This window comes from Oncorhynchus keta, chromosome 19 (genome assembly GCF_023373465.1).
Source record: "Oncorhynchus keta strain PuntledgeMale-10-30-2019 chromosome 19, Oket_V2, whole genome shotgun sequence".
Classification (NCBI taxonomy): Eukaryota; Metazoa; Chordata; class Actinopteri; order Salmoniformes; family Salmonidae; genus Oncorhynchus; species Oncorhynchus keta.
The window spans coordinates 42,550,787-42,571,440 of NC_068439.1; the positions used below are offsets into that span (position 1 = coordinate 42,550,787).

Sequence of the window (20,654 nt, forward strand, 5' to 3'; positions counted from 1 at the left end):
TACGCCGCCCTGTGGGACTCCCAATCATGACCGGTTGTGATACAGCCTGGAAACAAACCAAGGTCTGTAGTGACCCCTCTAGCACTGAGATGCAGTGCCTTAGACAACTGCGCCACTTGGGAGCCAAGAGCAGGTGTTAATGATTTCTATACTCATTGTATAGATAAAGTTATCCCCTGATATTGACCCTTTTCTCACATTGACCCACTACACAGCTGCCTCCAGAACAATATTTAGTTACCAAGATGTCACTAACCTTTTTAGGACGTTCTCAGGACTTTCATTTTACTAGTCATTAGGATGTTTGCAGGATGGTCCCAAGGGAACGTCCCTCCTAATAAAAATGTGTCATTAGGATGTCCCCGGAACATCACAAAATGGTTGCCTATAGTGGTCAGGAGGTTATGTCATGGTCCCACGTTTTTGTCTAGTACTTAGTTTGTTCCGGGGACATCACCCGACTCATTTCAGGGATATAGATATATATATAATTAAAAAAAACATTGCATATTAGTTGAGATTTTATTACATTATGAATGCAAAAGTTATTATATTAGCAGCTAGTACATTATTGGCAGTCATTACAGTTGCTACAAGGCCTGAGGCACTTTTTTCAGTCACATTACTGAAGCCCAAAAAACAAACACTTAGCTTCTTAATACATATGGACATTGAAAAGGTTTATGATTGACTTCAGGGTTACTGTAAAAATTATTTATTAAACCAAATAAAAAATAGACATTGATGACAGGCGCATGGCCCTCCCCCAGAGCTTGTGTTGTCTGATATGCTAGTGCACTTACCCCCTTCATCTTTAATAAACCAACTGAAAAGGTAGACACAGCAAAATGACGTTGCCACGAGCAGCACCGCAGATATTGGGATATAGGGGGATGCAAGATGACGCTCTCACACAGTATTTGCACATGCGCACAGGTTTGCTTCAAGCTGTTAGAGGGTCGTAACTAGTAACAAAGTCAGCAACAAAGTCATAAACTCCACCTATTTGTACAATTTCTCTTCTCAAAAAGTGATTTTTAACCTAACTGCTAACCTTATGCCTAACCCTAAATTGATAAAAATGCATGAATTATTTTTTCATAGACAATTTTGATACTGTCAAATACCATATTAAAAAATAAAGAGGTTTTATTTAACTAGGCAAAGTCAGTTAAGAACAAATTGCTTATTTACAATGACGGCCAACCCCGGCCAAATCCTAATCCGGACAACGCTGGGCCAATTGTGCACCACCCTTTGGGACTCCCAATCACGGCCGGTTGTGATACAGCCCAGAATCGAACCAGGGTCTGTAGTGATGCCTCGAGCACTGAGATTCAGTGCCTTAGACCGCTGCACCACTCAGGAGCCCAGTTGTTGCGTAAATTGACCCAATATTCTGTTTACTTTCTGCACCTACATCATATTGTTGAGTCTACCTTTAAAACTTTGGCTTCATTGTGATTTCTCATCAACACAAGACCTGTTGTTTTTCCCCGTAGTTCAGTCTTCTCAGAATGTCTCAAGGGAAAGTGTAGGTAACCTCGTCCCCAGTCTCAATTGTTATCCCATACACATGTCAACAGAGAGCCTGCTGGTGAACGAGATTAAAGTGATAGGTGATATGTTGCCTCGGCCCTGGAAGCCTAGGCCTGGTTATATGAGTCAAGTCTTTTGCCTCACATTATTTTACACTGGTCCCCGCCTGAGGCCATCGAGCTCTGGGCACCTCCCGTCACGTTCAGACTGAGCCCCTGGAAGGCACCAAACAGCGAATCATCCTTCACAGATTTCTGGTTCCTCCTGGCATTAGTCTTACTCTACATGAAGATAGAAAAAAAAAAGGTTCAATTATGCCTTTTGTAAGTCTAAAATCCTGGCCAACAGTACACTTGTAATCCCTTCATATAAACGAGAGACATAGTTCAATTAGAATAGGTCTCTTGTAATTTCAAGTTTCACCCATTACTCTTTCAAAATTAAATTGGATATACTCTCAGATCAGATGCCTACTGAATGAGTGACCTTCTGTTATTATGACCAGTCACACATGACGTGAACACAGACTCAATTACCTTTTGGAGGCAGTGCTGGCTCCTGAAATGCTGACTCCTCCTTCTGATGGACCTTTCTGCAATCTTCTTCTCTCTCAGTTTCCTACAGTAGCACAATACGCGAACATTAGAGATGCTTCAGTGGCATTTTGTTAGTCTCCCAAGCAGATATACCTAAAAGTTTGATACTTATCTATGTAAGCTCTACGGGTCGGTTTCCCAGACACAGATTTAGCCTAGTCCTGGACTAAAAAGCATGTTCAATTAAGAATCTCCATTAAAAGTGCTCTTTAGTCCAGGATTAGGCTTAATTTCCTTCCAGGAAACTGGCCTTTAATGGTTTTATATCTACTAAAAACAATGGCCAACCATCCCTACCGTTCTCTCTGAATGTCAGCCTGGTATGCACTGAGCCAGGAGTCTGGTACGGCTCTCTGCTTGGTGCAAGTTTTGGCGCAAGGGACACTCTTCCTCCTGACTATGCTGTGCCTCCGGACTACAACTACGCTCTTCCGTCTGGCCCCTGTGCTCACGACTACACTCTTCCGTCTGGCCCCTGTGCTCTTTTTGGTGCCTATTTTGTTGTCCGGTTTGGTCCCCGTCCCTGACACATAGTCGCTGAACTGCTTGATGGGATCACCCAGGGACTTAAGATCCACCATAAGATCCATCTAGTTGTGTGTGTGTGTGCTGCTTTGAGCACTAGTAGCGTTTCAGTATCTCTCAGCTGACTGACTGGAGGAAATTGACTGATGAGCTGTTCTTCAGACCTGTCAACAGCAAAGACAGGATAATGATTGAGTCGGGAGTTCAAAAGGAGGGAAACGACACAAAACTAAATGTATGCAGTGTCTCTGATTGCAAGTTGAACAGTCTTAAAAAAGGTGGCATTATCAACAACAATGGAACCAATGTCAACTACATTATTTAGAATACAGCCAACACATACGGATAAATAATTACAAATACATTATCAAAACTAAAATCTATGCAAGGCAATTTCAAGTGTGACGTGCATCCTTTTCTAATTGCACATACCTGTAAATATTGTCTATTTGCAGTATCCAATAAAGTCAAGTACTCAAAATAATTCCTCACAGTGACAGCATTGTTTGAGGTTGAGACTAGCCACTTTACCGGACAAATGCGCACTAGTCCCTCTTATGGGGATTTAACAGATGACCCTCCAAGCTTCTCAGGCAGATTAGCTGAAGACGTAAGCGCTACTTATTTAATTAGAACCTACAGGGTCGCAAACAAACCAGTGTAGGAAAGAAACAAGCATGTCATGTCGATTTCAATGATGACTTGGAATGACCCGTTCCCATTTCTTAAATTTGGTTAGTTCAGTTTATTTTCAATATCAGAGTGGTGGGTGGGGGCATTTTCTTTAGAATAGCTGCCAATTGAAGTAAACGGATTCATTGATGCAATAACAGGTCAAGATCCTATGTGGAAACGTCTAACCATGATCCATCAGCCTTCCACCACTTTGTACCTGATCATGTCTATACATTGACTGATGGAAATATACTGTTGGTAATACAAGTAAAATACAATCTCAATTATAAAACTTGGTTGTTTGGGTTATTTTTTATTTATTTCTATAGCTAGACGTTTAAAAGGTTAATAGTTTTGTTCATCCAGTGAACTTAACTCTCACACCCTAATGTCTGCCTTGGTTGCTACATATACAGTGCATTCGGAAAGTATTCAGACCCCTTCCCCTTTTCCACATTTTGTTACATTACAGACTTATTCTAAAATATATTACATTTTCCCCCTCAATCTACACACAATACTAAATAATGACCAACCGAAAGAAGTTGAGATTTTTTTTAGCAAAGATAAATATATATTTTTTAAACAAATGCCTTATGTAAATGAGTACTCAATCCCGTTGCTATGAGACTCAGGCGCATCCTGTTTCCATTGATCATCCTTGAGCTGTTTCTATAACTTGGAGTCCACCTGTGGTAAATTCAATTGATTGGACATGATTTGGAAAGGCACACACCTGTCTATAGATAAGGTCCCACAGTTGACAGTGAATGTCAAAGCAAAAACCAAGCCATGAGGTTGAAGGAATTGTCCGTAGAGCTCCGAGACAGGAGGCACAGATCTGGGGAAGGGTATCAACAAATTTCTGCATAATTGAAGGTCCCCAAGAACAGAGGCCTCCATCATTCTTAAATGGAAGAGGTTTGGAACCACCAAGACTCTTCCTAGAACTCAGCTGGCTGCCCAGCCAAACTGAGCAATCAGGGGAGAAGGGCCTTGGTCCAGGGAGGTGACCAAGAACACGATGGTCACTCTGTCAGAGTTCCTCTGTGGAGATGGGAGAACCATCCAGGAGGACAACCATCTCTGCAGCAATCCACCAAATCAGGCTTCTTTCTTAAATACATTTGCAAAATGTCTTGCTTTGTCATTATGGGGTATTGTGTGTAGATTGATAAGGAAGGGGGCGGGGGGTTACATTTTAGAATAAGGATGTACTGTAAAAAAGGTCAAGGGGTCTGAATGAACTTTGTCTGCCTTAGTTTACCAGCATATATCTACAGATTCTTGCTTTGCTAAACTTTGCTCTAACTTTTATGGTAGCAGATGGGAGAAACAGATGGAGTGAGGGAAAGCAGGCCAGGGACAGAGGCAAAGAGACTAAGGTAGTAGAGAGATGACGAGTTAGTGGCAGACGGAGGAGTACCCATGACGTTAAGTACACATGCCAGGCGGCTGCCACAGCGGATCCTCTTGTCCTTGGCCCTTCTTGTGGGTGAGCCTGCTGCCAGATCTGGAAGGCAGACTTCAGAAGAGATTCCAAGAGTGAACCTCAATCTTTCCTTGCATTCTACCTATTCCTTCTCAAAACACATTGGCGGAGAACATCTGAAGGTGAAGGGACCTTGGACCTCCTCTAACAGAGTTTGAGGTGGGGAGAAGATCAGAATGAAGGAAAATTAATATTGTAGTGCTAGACTAATTTGGTTAGTAGTAGTAGAGTTGGTAATAAAATACTATGAAATCGAGCAATAGGCCAGGGTCATTAAGGGGTTTCCTGACAGCCTGCTATATCTTATGCCAACACTAGTTTTGCCAGACACACACAAGTCCCCCTAAGGCCTACAGTCACAAGATAAATCAGGGATACAAAGACACAGTCAAGCATCGAAGACAAAAAGCCTTCGCATAACTGTGCCAGAGGCCAAAGCTGACATTAACAGCACTATAAGCCCTGGCAAAAGGAGGACTTAACTTTAATTCTAAACAATCATACATATATACAGTCTTACACATTTAAATCTCATACAAAAAGTACTGTACAGGGAGATGACCAGCAGCAGCGTCTCATAATAAATACTGTAAACTGTGCTGCTGTGTGCATGTGGCATTGGGATGCCACACATGACTACTATGACCCTGTGGGTACGTGCGCTCTCAGACCACAAGCCTGAGCCTATCACAAAGTATAAAAGGCAGTTTGCGTTGTGTGTGTGTGTGTGGGTCAGTTCCCCAGACAAGACGACCAGCTGCGAAAACACGTCTAGGCGTGAGTACTATTATTACATTAATATGGCAGCATAATCCCTCTCCTAGAAAGCATTATGTAACAGAAATAAATATAGCAATAGGAGAGGCCTATATAAACAATGTGACAAAAGATGTCATCCAGTTGGCTAATATTAGTCCAGATCGATGGTTTCCAAATAAATAGTGCTCTTTAAATGGAAGAACTAACCACGTTACAATGCCCCTCTTTGCCAATCGTCTGACATCAAACGAAAGGGTCACAATATTTGATTACGTAGCGAGGGTCCCTCTTGCTCGCACTAGTGTTCCACTTAAAACGGACCTAGACCAGACCGGTCCTTTTCTTTACATGCGGAAGACTGGAGCTGGGTAGTTTAAGGTTGGGCAAAAAAACACACAAAAAAAACCTAATCTCGTCATGTCTTCTGTCGGGAGTAGAAGCCGAGAGGACTAAGAGGACTGTCCTTTTCTGAAGTTCTTCTAGCTGCCAGCATGAGCCCCTCTCCTGGCTGTGGAGGTGGGGCAGTATAGTAAGCAGGAGGGAACAGGTTCATGCTGTGATACACCACCTTAAGCGGTCATATCTGTCTGCTCCACCTTAAATCCCTCTATCCTTAAGAGTATGGAGGCCCTGGGTCACCGGCTGATGTCGCGGTTGCCCTCCCAGCTCTTCCCCCCCACTGCATCGCCTGCTGTCCCTGATTCGAAGAACGGGTGTCTGAGGGAGTTGGCCAGAACCAGGCGCTTAGTGGGCTCGTACTCCAGCATGCTCTCAATCAGGTCAAACAGCTGATGGTGCTCCTCAGCCTCCGACAACAGGTATCTCTGAGAGAGACAGAAAGAGAGAGGGTATACAGAGATGTGATTAGCATAACAATGAAAATCAGGAACCGTTGATACTAGAGTCGGGGTTAGGGTTAATTTGTCTAAAGAGAGGATGATTTTAGAAATTCCTGGTTAATCCGATATGAGAGGGTGAATGAGAGGTAGAGGTCAAGGAAGATAAAGTAGTGGGCTACACAAGGAGGGAAAAGGAGCTGCTCTCTTACCCGTAAGGGTTTGCAGTTCTCCCTCACGTATCTCCCAGCTGACGAGCTCTCGTCCCAGTCCAGACGGCCGCGGTAAAAATATTTCTGCTTCCTGAGTTGAGAAATTGTCAAAGATTGAGGCGTGGCATACAGAAATAAAAATTCTCTGAAGAACAGTTTGTGTCTGCACGTGCATGCAGTGGCAGCACCCTGGAAAGAGTTGCCACGGGGGTTCGACGCAAGACAATGACTAACATCGCTAACAAAAAGGCCCTTTAAAATGTGGCATGGACCAAACTTCACTTTGATGCTCTGCGTCAACAACTAGACGCTATAGGGGTGTGTGTTGGATTGCTTTTTGACCTGCAACTAACTACACAGATGCACCTGGTCGTGTGTGTGTGAGCTCTGACCTTGTCTTGCGTATCATCCTGGAGGGCACTGGCCCCAGTATTCTCTCCATCATAGCCAGATGCTCCCTGTTATCATGAGTCTGAGGGAGGGATGAACAAACAAGATAGCCATGGTGAATCTTAATTTCATCCCTATTTCTCACTCAATGTATGAAATAGCCATAAAAGTAGATTGTGGATATCAGCGATGCAAACAGACCATTATCAGAGTGCTCACCTATCTTGAAACAATTTTAATAAACGCTGAGTAAAGTGTGGCTGAAGTTGAGAGCTTTGAATAGAATGTGTGAGCTAGCATCTATGGTGTTAGAAGCACAGCCAAGCAAAACTCAGAACACAGAGGACAACCTCAACCAAGGGTTGATCCTCAATAGGATTAGCAGCTGTCTCTCCCTGCTGCTCTCTCAGACTCAACACGTGCGTGTTTTCTTGCACGTGTGCAAATGTATTTGTGGGTACACATGGTGTGATACTGGTCCGACTCCAGGCTGACCAATCCGAGTGACCAGGCAGCAAGCTATTCTGGGCTTTGTTCAGTCCTTCCTGTCAACCTGAATCGACCAATCTAGGAAGGCAGCTGTCGCCATAGACAGAAATGGGTTGGGAAGTGAAGTGGGGTTTTACCTGGAACAAGGTGAAGCCTAGGTAGTACTCGAACAGGATGCAACCGATGCTCCACACGTCACATGGCTGGCTCCAGCCCAGCTCTGCAGGACAAAACACATCATGGGTGGAAAGTAACATTTCTCGGGGTGGTTTCCCAGAGACAGATTACGCCTAATGCTGGATTTAAAAGTATTTAAATTGAGATTCTCCATTTAGCTCGTCTTTTAGACTAGGCTTAATCTGTGTCCAGGAAATGTCCCCTTATTATTCAACACATATTGAATTGGTGTAGGCTGGTGGAAACTAATGAAAACAGCAGGAAAAGCTCAATTTAAGACATTAGCCTCACTCTTGCGCCAGTGTTTTGATTTATCAAAAGCAACAACTCAAAGTACAACACAGCAGCTTTCTGCCTAAACATTGTCCGTCACTTCACAACTAGCACTTCGGATCAAGAGGGTGAGTGTGCAGCTTTTGAGTTTCTTTAGATAGAACAAGGGAGGCCTTACCCAAGCCACATAACATGGCCAAGAGTAAGCGTACACCTTGAGCTTTTAAAATGACGTGAAAAGACTAAATCAACCCCGCTCAAAGCACACTCAACTAATTCTCATGCACTACTGAGCGAGGTTAAGCCGATCAACTGCACTTAGTGTCTGACTGAGTAGTTCAGTGTCTACCTGACGAACAGAACTGGCAGGGTATGGCAGCTCAACGTGACTGCCAAGGAACACCCCCCCTCTGTTTCAGAATAGCCCTCCTCACCCAACCAGACAGACTATAGCAGTTCAATGCCAATGTATTGGCAACACCAGCCTTAGTTTAGAATAGTCCTCATTTGGGCTGTGGCGGTCATGAAATTGTCAAGCAAATAACTGTCAGTCACAGTAATTTGACCATTAATTAACAAAACACATTTGGCATCTCCTGGCTTCCAAACATTGCCTACAAGCCACTGATGCCGACCTTTAGAACATCTACATTAAACAGTCTAATAAATCCAAGTAATATATCCTACACCTTCCCAATAAATCAATTATTTATTTTAGACCGGTCTAAAGAAGCATGATATGAAGAAAATGTCTATTTCAGAAGAACAGAATAGCATACTCTTAGTTGTCCATGTTAATCCCGGATCTGGTTATGCCATATATGTATGTTATATATGTTTAGATTTTTAATACACTAAAGCTGCATGAGAATAATTATTTGAAAAAAGTCAAAGGCACTAGCTCGGCTTTGTTTCGCAGGCTGTACACACTTCATCAGTCTCTCATTCATAATGTGACAAGCACTTGATAATACCTTTAAAACATTACATTCACAGATTTCACAACACACCGTGTGCCCTCAGGCCCCTACTCCACCACATATATTCAGTACTAAATCCATGTGTATTTATAGTGCGTATGTGTGTATGCATGTGTCTGTGCCAATGTTTGCGTTGCTTCACAGTCCCCGCTGTTCCATAAGGTATTTTTTTTTTTATCTGTTTTTTAATCTAATTTTACTGCATGTGGAATAGAGTTCCATGTAGTCATGGCTCTATGTAGTACTGTGCGCCTCCCATAGTCTGTTCTGGACTTGGGGACTGAAGAGACCTCGTGGCATGGCATGTCTGCGGGGTATGCATGGGTGTTTGAGCTGTGTGCCAGTAGTTTAGACAGACAGCTCAGTGCATTCAACATGTCAATACCTCTCATAAATACAAGTAGTGATGAAGTCAATCGCTCCTACACTTTTAGCCAGGAGAGATTGACATACATATTATTAATATTAGCTCTGTGTACATCCAATGGCCAGCCGTACTGCCCTGTTCTGAACCAACTGCAAATTTCTTAAGTCCTTTTTTGTGGCACCTGACCACACGACTGAACAGTAGTCAAGGTGTGACAAAACTTGGGCCTGTAGGACCTGCCTTGTTGATAGTGTTAAGGCAGAGCATCACATTACTATAGACAGACTTCTCCCCATCTTAGCTACTACTGCATCAATATGTTTTGACCATGACATTTAATCATCATCATGATGTGATGGGTGAATATTAGCCTTTTCTTAATTTAATATTTTCTTTACATACACTAAATAATATACAGTGCATTCAGAAAGTATTAAGATCCCTTCACTTTCCACATTTTGTGGAAAAGGTGAAGTGGCCGGAATACTTTCTGAATGCACTGTATGTGTGAAATTTGTTTCGATTTAGAATGACCCATTATCATGGATCGGTCTCGAAGAAATATGTAATCTATGCACTTAATTAGCGAATTGAGCACGCCTTTCCCGTGGTTCATTTTCATGCCAGCCAGGTAGGCTATACTCCTGTTTTTTCTCTTTACGATGTGCTTAATATTAGGAAAGTTGAATAATAAATATAGTAAGCCTTGCCTAGAAAGCTGATGGGACCCTCTTCTTAAGAGGCCATCACATAGCCTATAAAAATGTTGCACAACATGAGCTCATGTAATGTGTAATTTGACTGCCGTCGTGAATCGTGACCACTGGTGTGGCCGTAATACGGTCACTGTAACAGCCCTAGTCCTCATCCAATTGATCAGCCAACTGGCCTGAAGGAATGGAGTCTGAAGTGGGAAGTCACTCACCTAGTATGACTTCTGGGGCGCGGTAGTGCCGTGTGGAGACGATGGTGCTGTGGTGCTCGTGGTCAAACGTGGCACTGCCAAAGTCCACCACCCGTACATCAGTGCTCTTCACGGTCCGCTCTTCGCGCTTCTATAGGGAGGAAGGTGAAAAAGGACATGGTTTAAAAACATCCTATAAATAAATTAAAGTTTACACTATCACTGAACTCATTTCAAACCTCATGAAACAAGTATAAGATCAACTTTTAGAAAGGGCCAGTGAGTGATGCCTTGATTACTCCATTTCTGATATCTAGTAACCTTGACATTAACCATACCTGTATCCAAACAGAAAATGCTTCATTTGTTTTGCTCTGGTACATTTAGGCCAATTCATCATCTGCACTTAAGGCCTGCTATGACACTCAGGATGCATCCCAAATGGTACCCTTTAACCTATAAAGTAGACTACTTTTGACCAGGCACTGGTTAAAAGTAGTGCACTATTAGGAAATAGGGTGCCATTTGGGATGCAGCCTTGGTGAACGCAAAACAGGCTCTGAAGAAAGCCCATTATCCTGAGGCATGACTTCTCGTCTCACCTTCTCTACATTATAGGTCATGGTGAAGTCGGAATTGACAAACAGGATGTTTTCTGGCTTCAGGTCTGTGTGTGTCAGCTTGGTATCATGAAGAACTGTGAGGAGAAAATCCCAGTTAATATCCTAACAAACGAGACATCCACATTCGATGGTGGTGAATGAAAAGATCACTACTCTTCTGACAGGTGTTTGAACCAACAATGCCCTCATGTGGCTAAAGGCTTCTTATTGTAAACGACAGTGGCCTTTTATTCCAACCCCTCAGTCTCAAAGGGAGATCTATATAGGGGTTGTTGGAGTGAGACTTATAGTGCATTCGGAAAGTATACAGACCTCGTCCGTTTTCCACAGCCTAATTCTAAAATCTATTAAATAAAACATTTCAAAGTCAACACAGGTTACACATTTTAGCAAATGCATTAAAAAATGTTTAAAAAAATAATACCTTCTCTACATACAGTACCAATCAAAAGTTGACACCTACTCATTCCATGGCTTTTCTTTAAATGTACTATTCGACATTGTAGAAAAATAGTGAAGACATGAAAACTATGAACATGTTATGTCATAACCAAAAAGAAAAGTTATCAAAATCGATTTTATATTTGAGATTCTTCAAAGTAGCCACCCTTTGCCCTGATGACAGCTTTGTACTCTTGGCATTCTCTCAACCAGCTTCACCTGGAATGCTTTTTCCAACAGTCTTGAAGGAGTTCCCACATATGCTGAGCACTTGTTGGCTGCTTTTCCTTCACTCTGCGGTCCAACTCATCCCAAACCATCTCAATTTGGTTGGGGTCGGGGATTGTGGAGGCCAGATCTGATGCAGCATGCCATCACTCTCCTTGGTCAAATAGCCCTTACACTAACTGAGAGGTGTGTTGGGGAATAATCAGAATTGGTTGGTAACATAGGTAAGATGTTTTATATTCATCATATGTTTGTAAGTTACTTCTCATCAGAATGTTGTTTTTGTATAATACTGTGGCGGGTTTGCAGTATCTGTTCTACGTCAAGACTAAGTTGCTTGGGCCGGAGAAAGGGGAGAGGTCAAGCGTGTATCTCTTGGCTCCACAATGTTTGTGTGCCAGTCAATGTGTCTCTGTGATCTTGTAAAGATAGGATGGATTTGATATATGCCTGTTGATATGGAGGATTTGTTTATGGTTCTGAGTTTGAGAAGAGAAGAGAGCAAAGCTGAAAGATAAATTATGCCTATGCTGTCGGGCTGTGTGTGTCTTTTGCTATTAAAGGATCTCAGCTGCAATGTGTGAGGGACTCTCAGAGAATTCATTGATAGACACTGAATTGATCTGAGAGTCACAGGGTTGTGATTGAGCTCATATAATTAAAGATGGACTTTGATAACTAACTGACTTGTGTGTGGTTTGCTCTCATGATTAGGTAAATAGAAGAAATTTACACGACATTGGGGTCATTGTCCTGTTGAAAAACACATGATTGTCCCACTAAGCCCAAAACATTTTTGGTTACTACATGATTCCATGTGTCATTTCATAGCTGACGTCACTATTATTCTACAATGTAGAAAATCCTTGAATGAGTATGTGTCCAAACTTTTGAGTGGTACTGTAACTATTCCACCCCTTTGCTACGAGATTCGTAATTGAGCTCAAGTGTATCCTGTTTCCATTGATCATCCTTGAGACGTTTCTACAACTTGATTGGAGTCCACACACCTGTCTAGATAAGGTCCCAGTTGACAGAGCAAAAACCAAGCCATGAGGTCGAAGGAATTGTCCACAGAGCTACGAGACAGGATTGTGTCGAGGCACAAATCTGAGGTTGCCAAAGAAAACGTGGCAAAAAAATGTCTGCAGCATTGAAGGACACCAAGAACACAGTGGCCTCAATCATTCTTAAATGGAAGAAGTTTGGACCCACCAATACTCCTTCTAGAACTCAGCTGGCTGCCCAGCCAAACAGAGGAAACGGGGGAGAAGGGCCTTGGTCAGGGAGGTGACCAAGAATCCAATGGTCACTGAAGGAGCTACAGCATTCCTCTGTGGAGATGTTCGAACCTTCCAGAAGGTCAACCATCTGTGCAGCACTCCACCAATCGGGCCTTTATGGTAAAGCGGCCAGACAGAAGCCACTCCTCAGTAAAAGGCACGAGAGCCAACAAGTTTCTCTGGTCTGATGAAACCTCACGTCTGGATGAAACCTGGCACCATCCCTATGGTGAAGCATGGTGGGGCAGCATCATGTTGTAGGGATGTTTTTCAGTGGTAGAGACTGGGAGACTAGTCAGGATCTAGGGAAAAATGAACAAGTAAAGTACAGCGAGATCCTTGATGAAAACCTGCTCCAGAGCGCTCAGGACCTCAGACTGGGGCGAAGGTTCACCTTCCAATAGGACAACAGCCCCAAGCACACAGCCAAGACAATGCAGGCATGGCTTCGGGACAAGTCTCAATGTCCTTGAGTGGCCCAGCCAGAGCCCGGAATGGAACCCGATCAAACATCTCTGGTGCAACCTGAAAATAGCTGTGCAGTGATGCTCCCCACCCAACCTGACAGAGCTTGAGAGGATCTGCAGAGAAAAGTGGGAGAAGCTCCCCAAATACAGGTGTGTCAAGCTTGTAGCGTCATACCCAAGAAGACGAGACTGAAATCGCAGCCAAAGGTGCTTCAACAAAGTACTGAGTAAAAGGGTCTGAATACTTATGCAAATGTAATAGTTTACTAAAAAGTGTAATTTATTTGCAAACATTTCTAAAAACCTGTTATGCTTTGTCATGATGTGGTATTGTGTGTAGATTGAGGGGGAAAAACTTTAGAATAAGGCTGTAAAATGCAAAATGTGGAAAAGTAAATGGGGTCTGAATACTTTGTAAATCCACTGTATGACCAGTTGACGGTAGGTCATGTTGAAATTGCTGAAGTGAATGTGTTCTTGATAAGTCATTTGGTTAAATAAAAGGCCAAACAAACAAGACAGTAGCGTAATATTGTAGTGCACGTACACTTGACAGCCAGGCTGTTTTAATAAGAATTATGACTAGATGACTGGTAGTATCATTGCATCTGAGTGTACTTATGTCAGGCCGGTAATGTGAAAGAGAGCATGCCCTCAACGACTTAGCGGGTTAAATAAAAGGCAATTTAAAAAATATATATAACAACTTACACTTGACAGACAGGCATAGCTGGTAGGCCATGTGTCGGACCTGGGCGATGGAGTAAGGCAGGTAGTTGTTCTCCTTGAGGAAGTCAAAGGTGCTGAGGGCCAGCAACTCAAAGGAGATACACATGTGTCCGTGGTAGTCGAACCAGTCATACATCTGCACACACAGGCTGGGAGTAAAGAGGAGTTTCATATTAAATAACACTAAAAGCTAATCGAACAACAACGAAATGATACAGGATCGAGACAGGGTATTTTTTCGGATCAAAAAAAAGGGCTTAGACGGTGGGTGTGGAAATGGGCATGTTCAGCACCGCTTGATTTGAGAACATTTTAGAGGCCCCCCCAATGTTTTACATTGGTACGCCAATTTCCTGCATTTTTACAAACTTCTCCATGGAGCAGACAAGAAAATGTTGCCATTTTAAAGCAAATTTCCTGCAATTCAAAGCATTTTGCCATGGCTAATGCTTTGATCTTTTGCTCACACCTGCTAAATTCATTGATTTGGGAATTTAATTCTCCCCAACTGGCTAGCTTTTATTATGGTGATTGTTGGTGGTCAAAGATGACATTACTTAAAAATATATAGGTCCGTTATCTTTGACATACTTTATATGTCAGAGGGCCCTATGGTGTTTAGGTATTTTTCTGAAAACAGCATTGTTGGTTAATTAAGGGCTTGAGCATGTTTGGGATGCTCTGGATCGATCGCATGTTCCAGTTCCTGACAATATCCAACAAGTTCACGTAGCCATTGAAGAGGAGTGGGACAACATTCCACAGGCCACAATCAACAGCCAAGATCAACTCTATGTGAAGGAGATGTATAGCGCTGCATGAGGCAAATGATGGTCACACCAGATACTGACTGGTCTTCTGATCCACACCTCTACTTTTTTCCCTTACCAGATGCATATCTGTTTTCCTAGTAATGTGAAATCGATATTTGAGGGCCTAATGAAATGTAAATTTACCCATTTCTTATATGAACTGGTTCTCAGTAAAATCTTAAATTGTTGAATATATATTTCCCTTCACTGGTAATGAACAATACACCAGTGGTCAAAGTAGTAGGTATACTCACTGTTTGTTTTCCGGGTCTTTCTCATTGATTCTCTCCAGCACATTGATCTCCAGACGAGCTGCTTCCTTGTATTTCTCCACATTTTTTATGATCTTCAGAGCAACAGTGGCTCCTCCCCTGTAAAACACAATGAATGAGAAAGATAAACGGTTAAGGTAAGGCTACAGGTATGGACGTCCCAAGGATCCCTCATAGCACTAACCTTAGGTACAGTCAGACAAAGAAATGTTGAATATTATTCAGGCTTTTCCTCTGATATACACTCCACCACTGGTACCACCCTATATTAGAGCAAAAGTCTGAAGATATACCCTACCTCAGTGGATTTAGCTAGCGATTAGTAATAAAGGCTAGCCTAACAAATGTTTTAAGCACATTGACAGCTTGCGAAGACCCACTAACTAGCGTGTTGCACAGAGCACAAGCGAATAGAATATCAAAAACTTACACTTATATTAAGAAACAAAGTAGAAAGCTAGGGTTTGGTAAAATCTGTTGACTGCATGCTGTTCTTTGGTCAATGCACGCAGAGTGAATCTCTAGCACTAGGAACTGCCTGCTTGAGTGACAGGGGGCGGGTCTACATGTGTGTGGGGGATTGAGAGGCGGCAAGAAGGAGAGAGAGAACACCGTCAACTGAGCAATAAATCAAAAGTATTGCGCATGTCAATGTCACAATTTAGGTGCAGTCCTAACACACAATACATTAGGGAATACCTTATGGCACAAAGCTCTTATTGGCTGAAGTGAGTCTTGTTAGAAGTTAATCTACATTAACCAAGAGTGCTGTTGCTTGGAAACCTGGTGTCACAGGTTTGGTAGCTAAAATAAGACTGACGGATACACTTAAGATTGCTTTTGAAACCTGCTTTTTCAATCTCTAAACATGATAAATTTGTCCAATTCTATAACTATGAAAGTCCACCTTATTTCATAGAAGAAAACAATTGTGATGTGTAAATTCTTGTCTTTTCATGTTGATTATGCAACATCTTATGTTCCCATAATGACTTTTGTTTTTTTATCACATTTAAGTTCAAACTCACATTATGCTTCAGGGAGCCCAGGCAGGGACATTAGCATGGCAGACATTTGCATGGGGTATAATTGCCCAGCCAGCTAAACTCAGAGCCACACCACTCATCCATAAATACATAAGAGGGTGATCTAGGCAGAGACTGTGTCCCAAATGGCACCGGATTTCCTTTATGATGCACTACTTTTGACCAGGACCCACAGGGCTATGATCAAATGTAGTACACTAGATTAGCTAATAGGCTGCCATTTGGGACACACTCAGAGTTTACACAGAGGTCTATATCTCTAGCAGTTATTTTTAATGCAGATACATACCGGCGATGGTCAATACATTGCATCACCCTCCCAAAGGTGCCTTCCCCCAGAGTGCTGACAATCTCATCTGGAAGACAGAGAGAGAGAGGGAAAAAGCGGGAAAGAAGGGAAGAGAAGAATTAGACATGTGGACAGGAGCAGGGAAACCAAGGCAAAAAAGTTAGGCGTTTCAATGCTAGCACCCATTCCCCTTTTCAGGTTGTGGATAAATGGGATGTCTATAAAAAAATGTTTTTACTTTTCCACAGTCCTAGATAACCTGATAATTGGGGTCCACATACTAACAGGGGGGGGAAAAGATGAGGGAGTAAATTTGAGTGCCCCCCAGCAGCTTATAGGAAGGAAAACAAAAGTATATTCCCTACAGATGTGGTGGTGTGCCTATTTTAGGGCAAGGGAGTGTGAGGACTACATTTCGTTTTACTGGTTAACCTATGTAATTAAAAAGACACACTCAAGCTAAACTTTTCCTGATATAAGTGTGAATGTGTAGACTTAGTGGGGGGGTTCCAAACAGGAATCACTGAAGATAACATACAAGTTATGCAAGGAATATGAGCTAGAAAGTGGTAAAACTATGTTAATTGTGTGGGTGTTATGAGATCATAACTGTTTTTTATCATGCTCTTAAATTTACTATGAAGTGTAGCATTAGAAAGATGCAACTGTCAAAGGAAAAAATTGCAACACTGCAGACAACTTAAGTTGTAGAGGCCCAATGAATGTTTACTAGATACACATGCTAGTTGAGGGAAAGGGCTAGATATGAGGGATTGGAAAAAAATATTTAAAAACGTTCATAATTGCTTTGCCTAATTAAATGCATTAAAAAAAAGAAATTGTAGATCTGGACTTGAATTTAAACTAAAGCGCAAGAGATGATTAAGAAGTTAAGGAAATGCGGTGGTAGGGGAAGATATTTTTTTGTTTGTTGAATATCTCCGATATAAAAACACACCACAGCTAGATATCTTCAACACAACGAGCGATATTTATCTAAAACCGCTATCCTCAACATTGTGTGCAATCCACCCTGCTTTTTGAGCTAGAGCGAGCAACATTCTACCATGGCATCATCATCAGGCACTCCCCTGTCAGTGAATGCTCTATGGTTTTAAATACTCATATGGAGAAGGGTTACGATAGAGTAGTGGCAGTGAGTACATCTCTCTTGCAGGACGTCCCCACTCCGACAGATCAGGTGCCCTTCCTCGTCGTCCCTCACACTCAGTGCCCGCGTCCGGCTGTCGCTCCGCTGTTTGCAGCCCCCACGGCATCAGCAGGTCACGACACGACCGACAGGGGGACAGGGGGTTTTCAGGGGCAGCCGTAGCCACGGCGATGGAAGGCGGCACAGGTAGAGGAGGGAGGAGGAGGGTGGTGTTGTAGTTGACGTAGTGGTTGTGGTGGTCATTGGGCGATTCGTATGACACCAAGTGAGGAAATATATAACGATAGGGATATAGTGCAAGGGAACAAGTCAAAGATCACATTTCGTCCTCTGCTTCTCTCCCCCTCTACCTTTTAACTTGTGCTGCTTACAAATAAGGAAGCAACCTGCATATCCATTCATGAATAAAAAGCCAATTCATAAAAGAGCAAAAATATCTACAAATTATAATATTGCTCACTTAATTTTAAGCAAGAGTACTTCCCAGAAAACAAATAAACTGAGAATGATAAGAAAATGAAGCAGAAATAGTTTGAGATTAAAATCAGTGATACATCCCAACCTATGGTCACCTCGCATGTCTACTTAATGCAGAAGGATAAAATGTGGCTGATGCTTTATCCACAATGTCTCACTACATAACTCATTTTATGAAAAGACTGTAGAAAGTACATTTGGATTTAATTACTAAAACCAAAAAAAACTAAAATCCTGCTGACAAAAACAAAACAAAAAAGATTGTACTACTTACCAAGTCCAGGAGCTGTGGACAAGAGAAGGTTAAAGAGAAGTAGAGAGAAAGACATGAGGGAGAGAGAGAAGAGAAAGATAGAAAGAGTAGGAGGGTTAAAGGACAAGCTCGGGCCGGGCTGTACTCACCGACGAGGATGGGCTATAGGACCTGGTTCTACGCCGCCTTCGTTTGTGCTTACGCCTGCTGCCCTTCCTTCGGTATGACTCCTCCTGTTCCCTCTCACGACCCCGCCGGTAGTCGCACATGCTCGGTGACAGGTCAGGTGCGTAGTAACTATCGACTGCTGCTCCTCCATGTTCCCTTTCCCTGTTTCCGCGATCTCTGTCTCGTTCGCGGCTCTGGTCCAGGCGCCGATAGCCCTCACAGTAGCGTCGGTCGTACGGCCTGCGGTCTGCCGAGCGATTATTGTAGCTGCAAAAGTGGGCCAACACAATGGGTTAGAGCAATGCTGTCTGACAATTTAAGAAGACACATTGCTTAAACTCCAGTTACACATTATTAAATGAATGCCATACAGGTAGATTAATCTACTGAGATTTCAAGACTATGAAAAACATTTCTACTAGATAAAGTATCATACAGTACAAAAGCCATCATACCAAATCATTAAGTATGCAAGTGAACAAATATAATACAACCATAGAAAACACACCTCCTAGAGCGAGCATAGCTTCCCTCCTGTCTGTTTCCCCGCCCCCTTCGGTCTTTGTCCCTTTCCCGGTCACTGCTAGAGGAAAAAGAGGGCGATCTGCGGTGCCTCTGCTTGCGTCCTCTGTCTCGGTCTTGATAGCTGCTCCGGCTGGCCAGTTCTGAGGACGGGTACCGTCTTGAGTGTGGCATCTGTGACAAGACAAGAGTTGTTACTTGGTATTCTCATTGCAGTTGGTGAGGGGTTGGATTACACTCAGAAAGGAGGGTGGGATACATAAACAGCTGCATTGTGGGGAAAAGGAAGAAAAGTAGCCAACGCAAACCTAGTGAGGAACAGGTGGTGGGGAGGTTTTCAAATAAACAGGACTTGCATTTGTACATTTGAAGGCTTTGAAACAAACTCTATATTGTGGCGGCAGGTAGCGTTGGGCCAGTAACCGAAAGGCTTCTAGATCAAATCCCCGAGCTGACAAGGTATAAATCTGTCGTTCTGCCCCTGAACAAGGCAGTTAACAATGTTCCTAGACAGTCATTGGAAATAAGAATTTGTTCTTAACTGGCTTGCCTAGTTAAACAAATGTTAAATAAAAATACTGGTGGTTAGGCAGTATTCACGATCACAAGTGTTAAGCCAGTCAAATGTCAAGAGTACAGTAACGTTAGCCTACTGCACTCAATAACAAAAACGTAGCTAGGTTGGGATGGCCTTAGAATAACAACAGTAGCTAAGAAAAACGTTAGCTGACGTACCTGGTTAATGTTACCTGGCTAAATGCAAATGTTAGATAAGTAACTTAATGACGTGGGTTAATCACTGACAGTTTAACTAAATATGATAACTAAAAAAAGACATGGGATGACAAATGTGTAGTTTGACAACCAAGTCAGTTCGATAGCCATCATGACAACAAATGGCAATGTGTTGACTCAGAACAAATATAGCTAACTACGACGTCAGAATTCAGTCGAGTTGGCTGCATAACGAACGGTATGCTAAATTCGCTACTAAACGATGACCTGATATTTCGCAGAAATGCTCCCATTTCACACGAACTGCTTTCGCGAAGAATGGCATAAATTGTCTTTTCTGTTTGGCTATTTCTGAAAATATGCCGCTAACGTTAGCTAATAGCTACCTAGCTCCCTAATGCTAGCTAATTTTGACCGCCATCTTACTAGCTACTTGTTAGCTTTGATTCTAACTGACTGTACTTTTGACTCGCATGGATTACCTTGTCATTGAAACCCGAATACAATTACATGTACACGTGTATTTACAATGTATTGTTTACCGTTTTAGCAGCCAGGCCTGTGTGTTTATCCCACAGGAAATCCGTGTTGGCAATTGCTCGTTTTGGCTTCCCTTCTCACTATTGGAATCCTATCTATATCTGTTGCTAGCGATGTAGCCTCATACGAACCATCACGGTCTCGCGAGCTTACGTCTGTTTTTCGACAGAACGTAAGCTCGCGAGATCATGATGGTTAGTAAAAACTCTACGAGCGCTCATCCTCTGCCTTGCTACTTTTAAAAACATGTCGGGTAAAAAATAATGTTTCTTTACAGGACAATATTTTTTCATATCAGATCTACAGGACCGCAAATTGCGAAATTTGCCTCTAAATGGGTAAGGGCAACATTTTAAATTAAACAGTAACATACAAAACACAAAA

General features: G+C 42.5%; 2 protein-coding genes across 3 annotated transcripts; both read right to left on the minus strand.

Annotated features, from left to right (window-relative positions):
• Positions 1–508: 508 nt before the first annotated feature.
• LOC118376863 (uncharacterized) lies at positions 509–5,147 on the minus strand. The gene is made up of 4 exons (XM_035763665.2): positions 3,093–5,147; positions 2,433–2,824; positions 2,076–2,157; positions 509–1,820 (listed from the first exon to the last, which is right to left on the minus strand). The coding sequence occupies exons 2-4, from the start codon at positions 2,723–2,725 to the stop codon at positions 1,680–1,682; spliced, it is 516 nt and encodes a 171-aa protein (XP_035619558.1). The 5' UTR covers positions 2,726–2,824; positions 3,093–5,147; the 3' UTR covers positions 509–1,679.
• A 141-nt stretch (positions 5,148–5,288) lies between these two features.
• On the minus strand, positions 5,289–20,437 carry clk2a (CDC-like kinase 2a). 2 transcript variants are annotated; one of them, XM_035763676.2, is made up of 13 exons: positions 20,273–20,437; positions 18,982–19,169; positions 18,455–18,740; positions 17,569–17,659; positions 16,405–16,471; positions 15,052–15,168; positions 13,968–14,134; positions 10,817–10,911; positions 10,236–10,365; positions 7,651–7,733; positions 7,027–7,106; positions 6,635–6,725; positions 5,289–6,410 (listed from the first exon to the last, which is right to left on the minus strand). In XM_035763676.2, the coding sequence occupies exons 2-13, from the start codon at positions 19,167–19,169 to the stop codon at positions 6,222–6,224; spliced, it is 1,584 nt and encodes a 527-aa protein (XP_035619569.1). In that variant the 5' UTR covers positions 20,273–20,437; the 3' UTR covers positions 5,289–6,221. The 2 variants fall into 2 exon arrangements, with proteins under 2 accessions (XP_035619569.1, XP_035619570.1); XM_035763677.2 differs by lacking the exons at positions 17,569–17,659; positions 18,982–19,169; positions 20,273–20,437 and having other exon boundaries at positions 18,455–18,602.
• Positions 20,438–20,654: the final 217 nt, after the last annotated feature.

Excerpts from the sequence above, each read along its gene's own strand:
- clk2a (XM_035763676.2), bottom strand. The coding sequence starts at position 19,169 with ATGCCACACTCAAGACGGTACCCGTCCTCAGAACTGGCCAGCCGGAGC. Across the intron at positions 18,741-18,981 it reads AGCTATGCTCGCTCTAGGAG|CTACAATAATCGCTCGGCAG; the intron begins GTGTGTTTTCTA and ends CCACTTTTGCAG. Across the intron at positions 10,912-13,967 it reads GCTATGCCTGTCTGTCAAGT|TTCTTCATGATACCAAGCTG; the intron begins GTAAGTTGTTAT and ends TTCTCCTCACAG.
- LOC118376863 (XM_035763665.2), bottom strand. The coding sequence starts at position 2,725 with ATGGATCTTATGGTGGATCTTAAGTCCCTGGGTGATCCCATCAAGCAG. Across the intron at positions 2,158-2,432 it reads GCTGACATTCAGAGAGAACG|GAAACTGAGAGAGAAGAAGA; the intron begins GTAGGGATGGTT and ends GTGCTACTGTAG. Across the intron at positions 1,821-2,075 it reads GCCAGCACTGCCTCCAAAAG|AGTAAGACTAATGCCAGGAG; the intron begins GTAATTGAGTCT and ends ATCTTCATGTAG.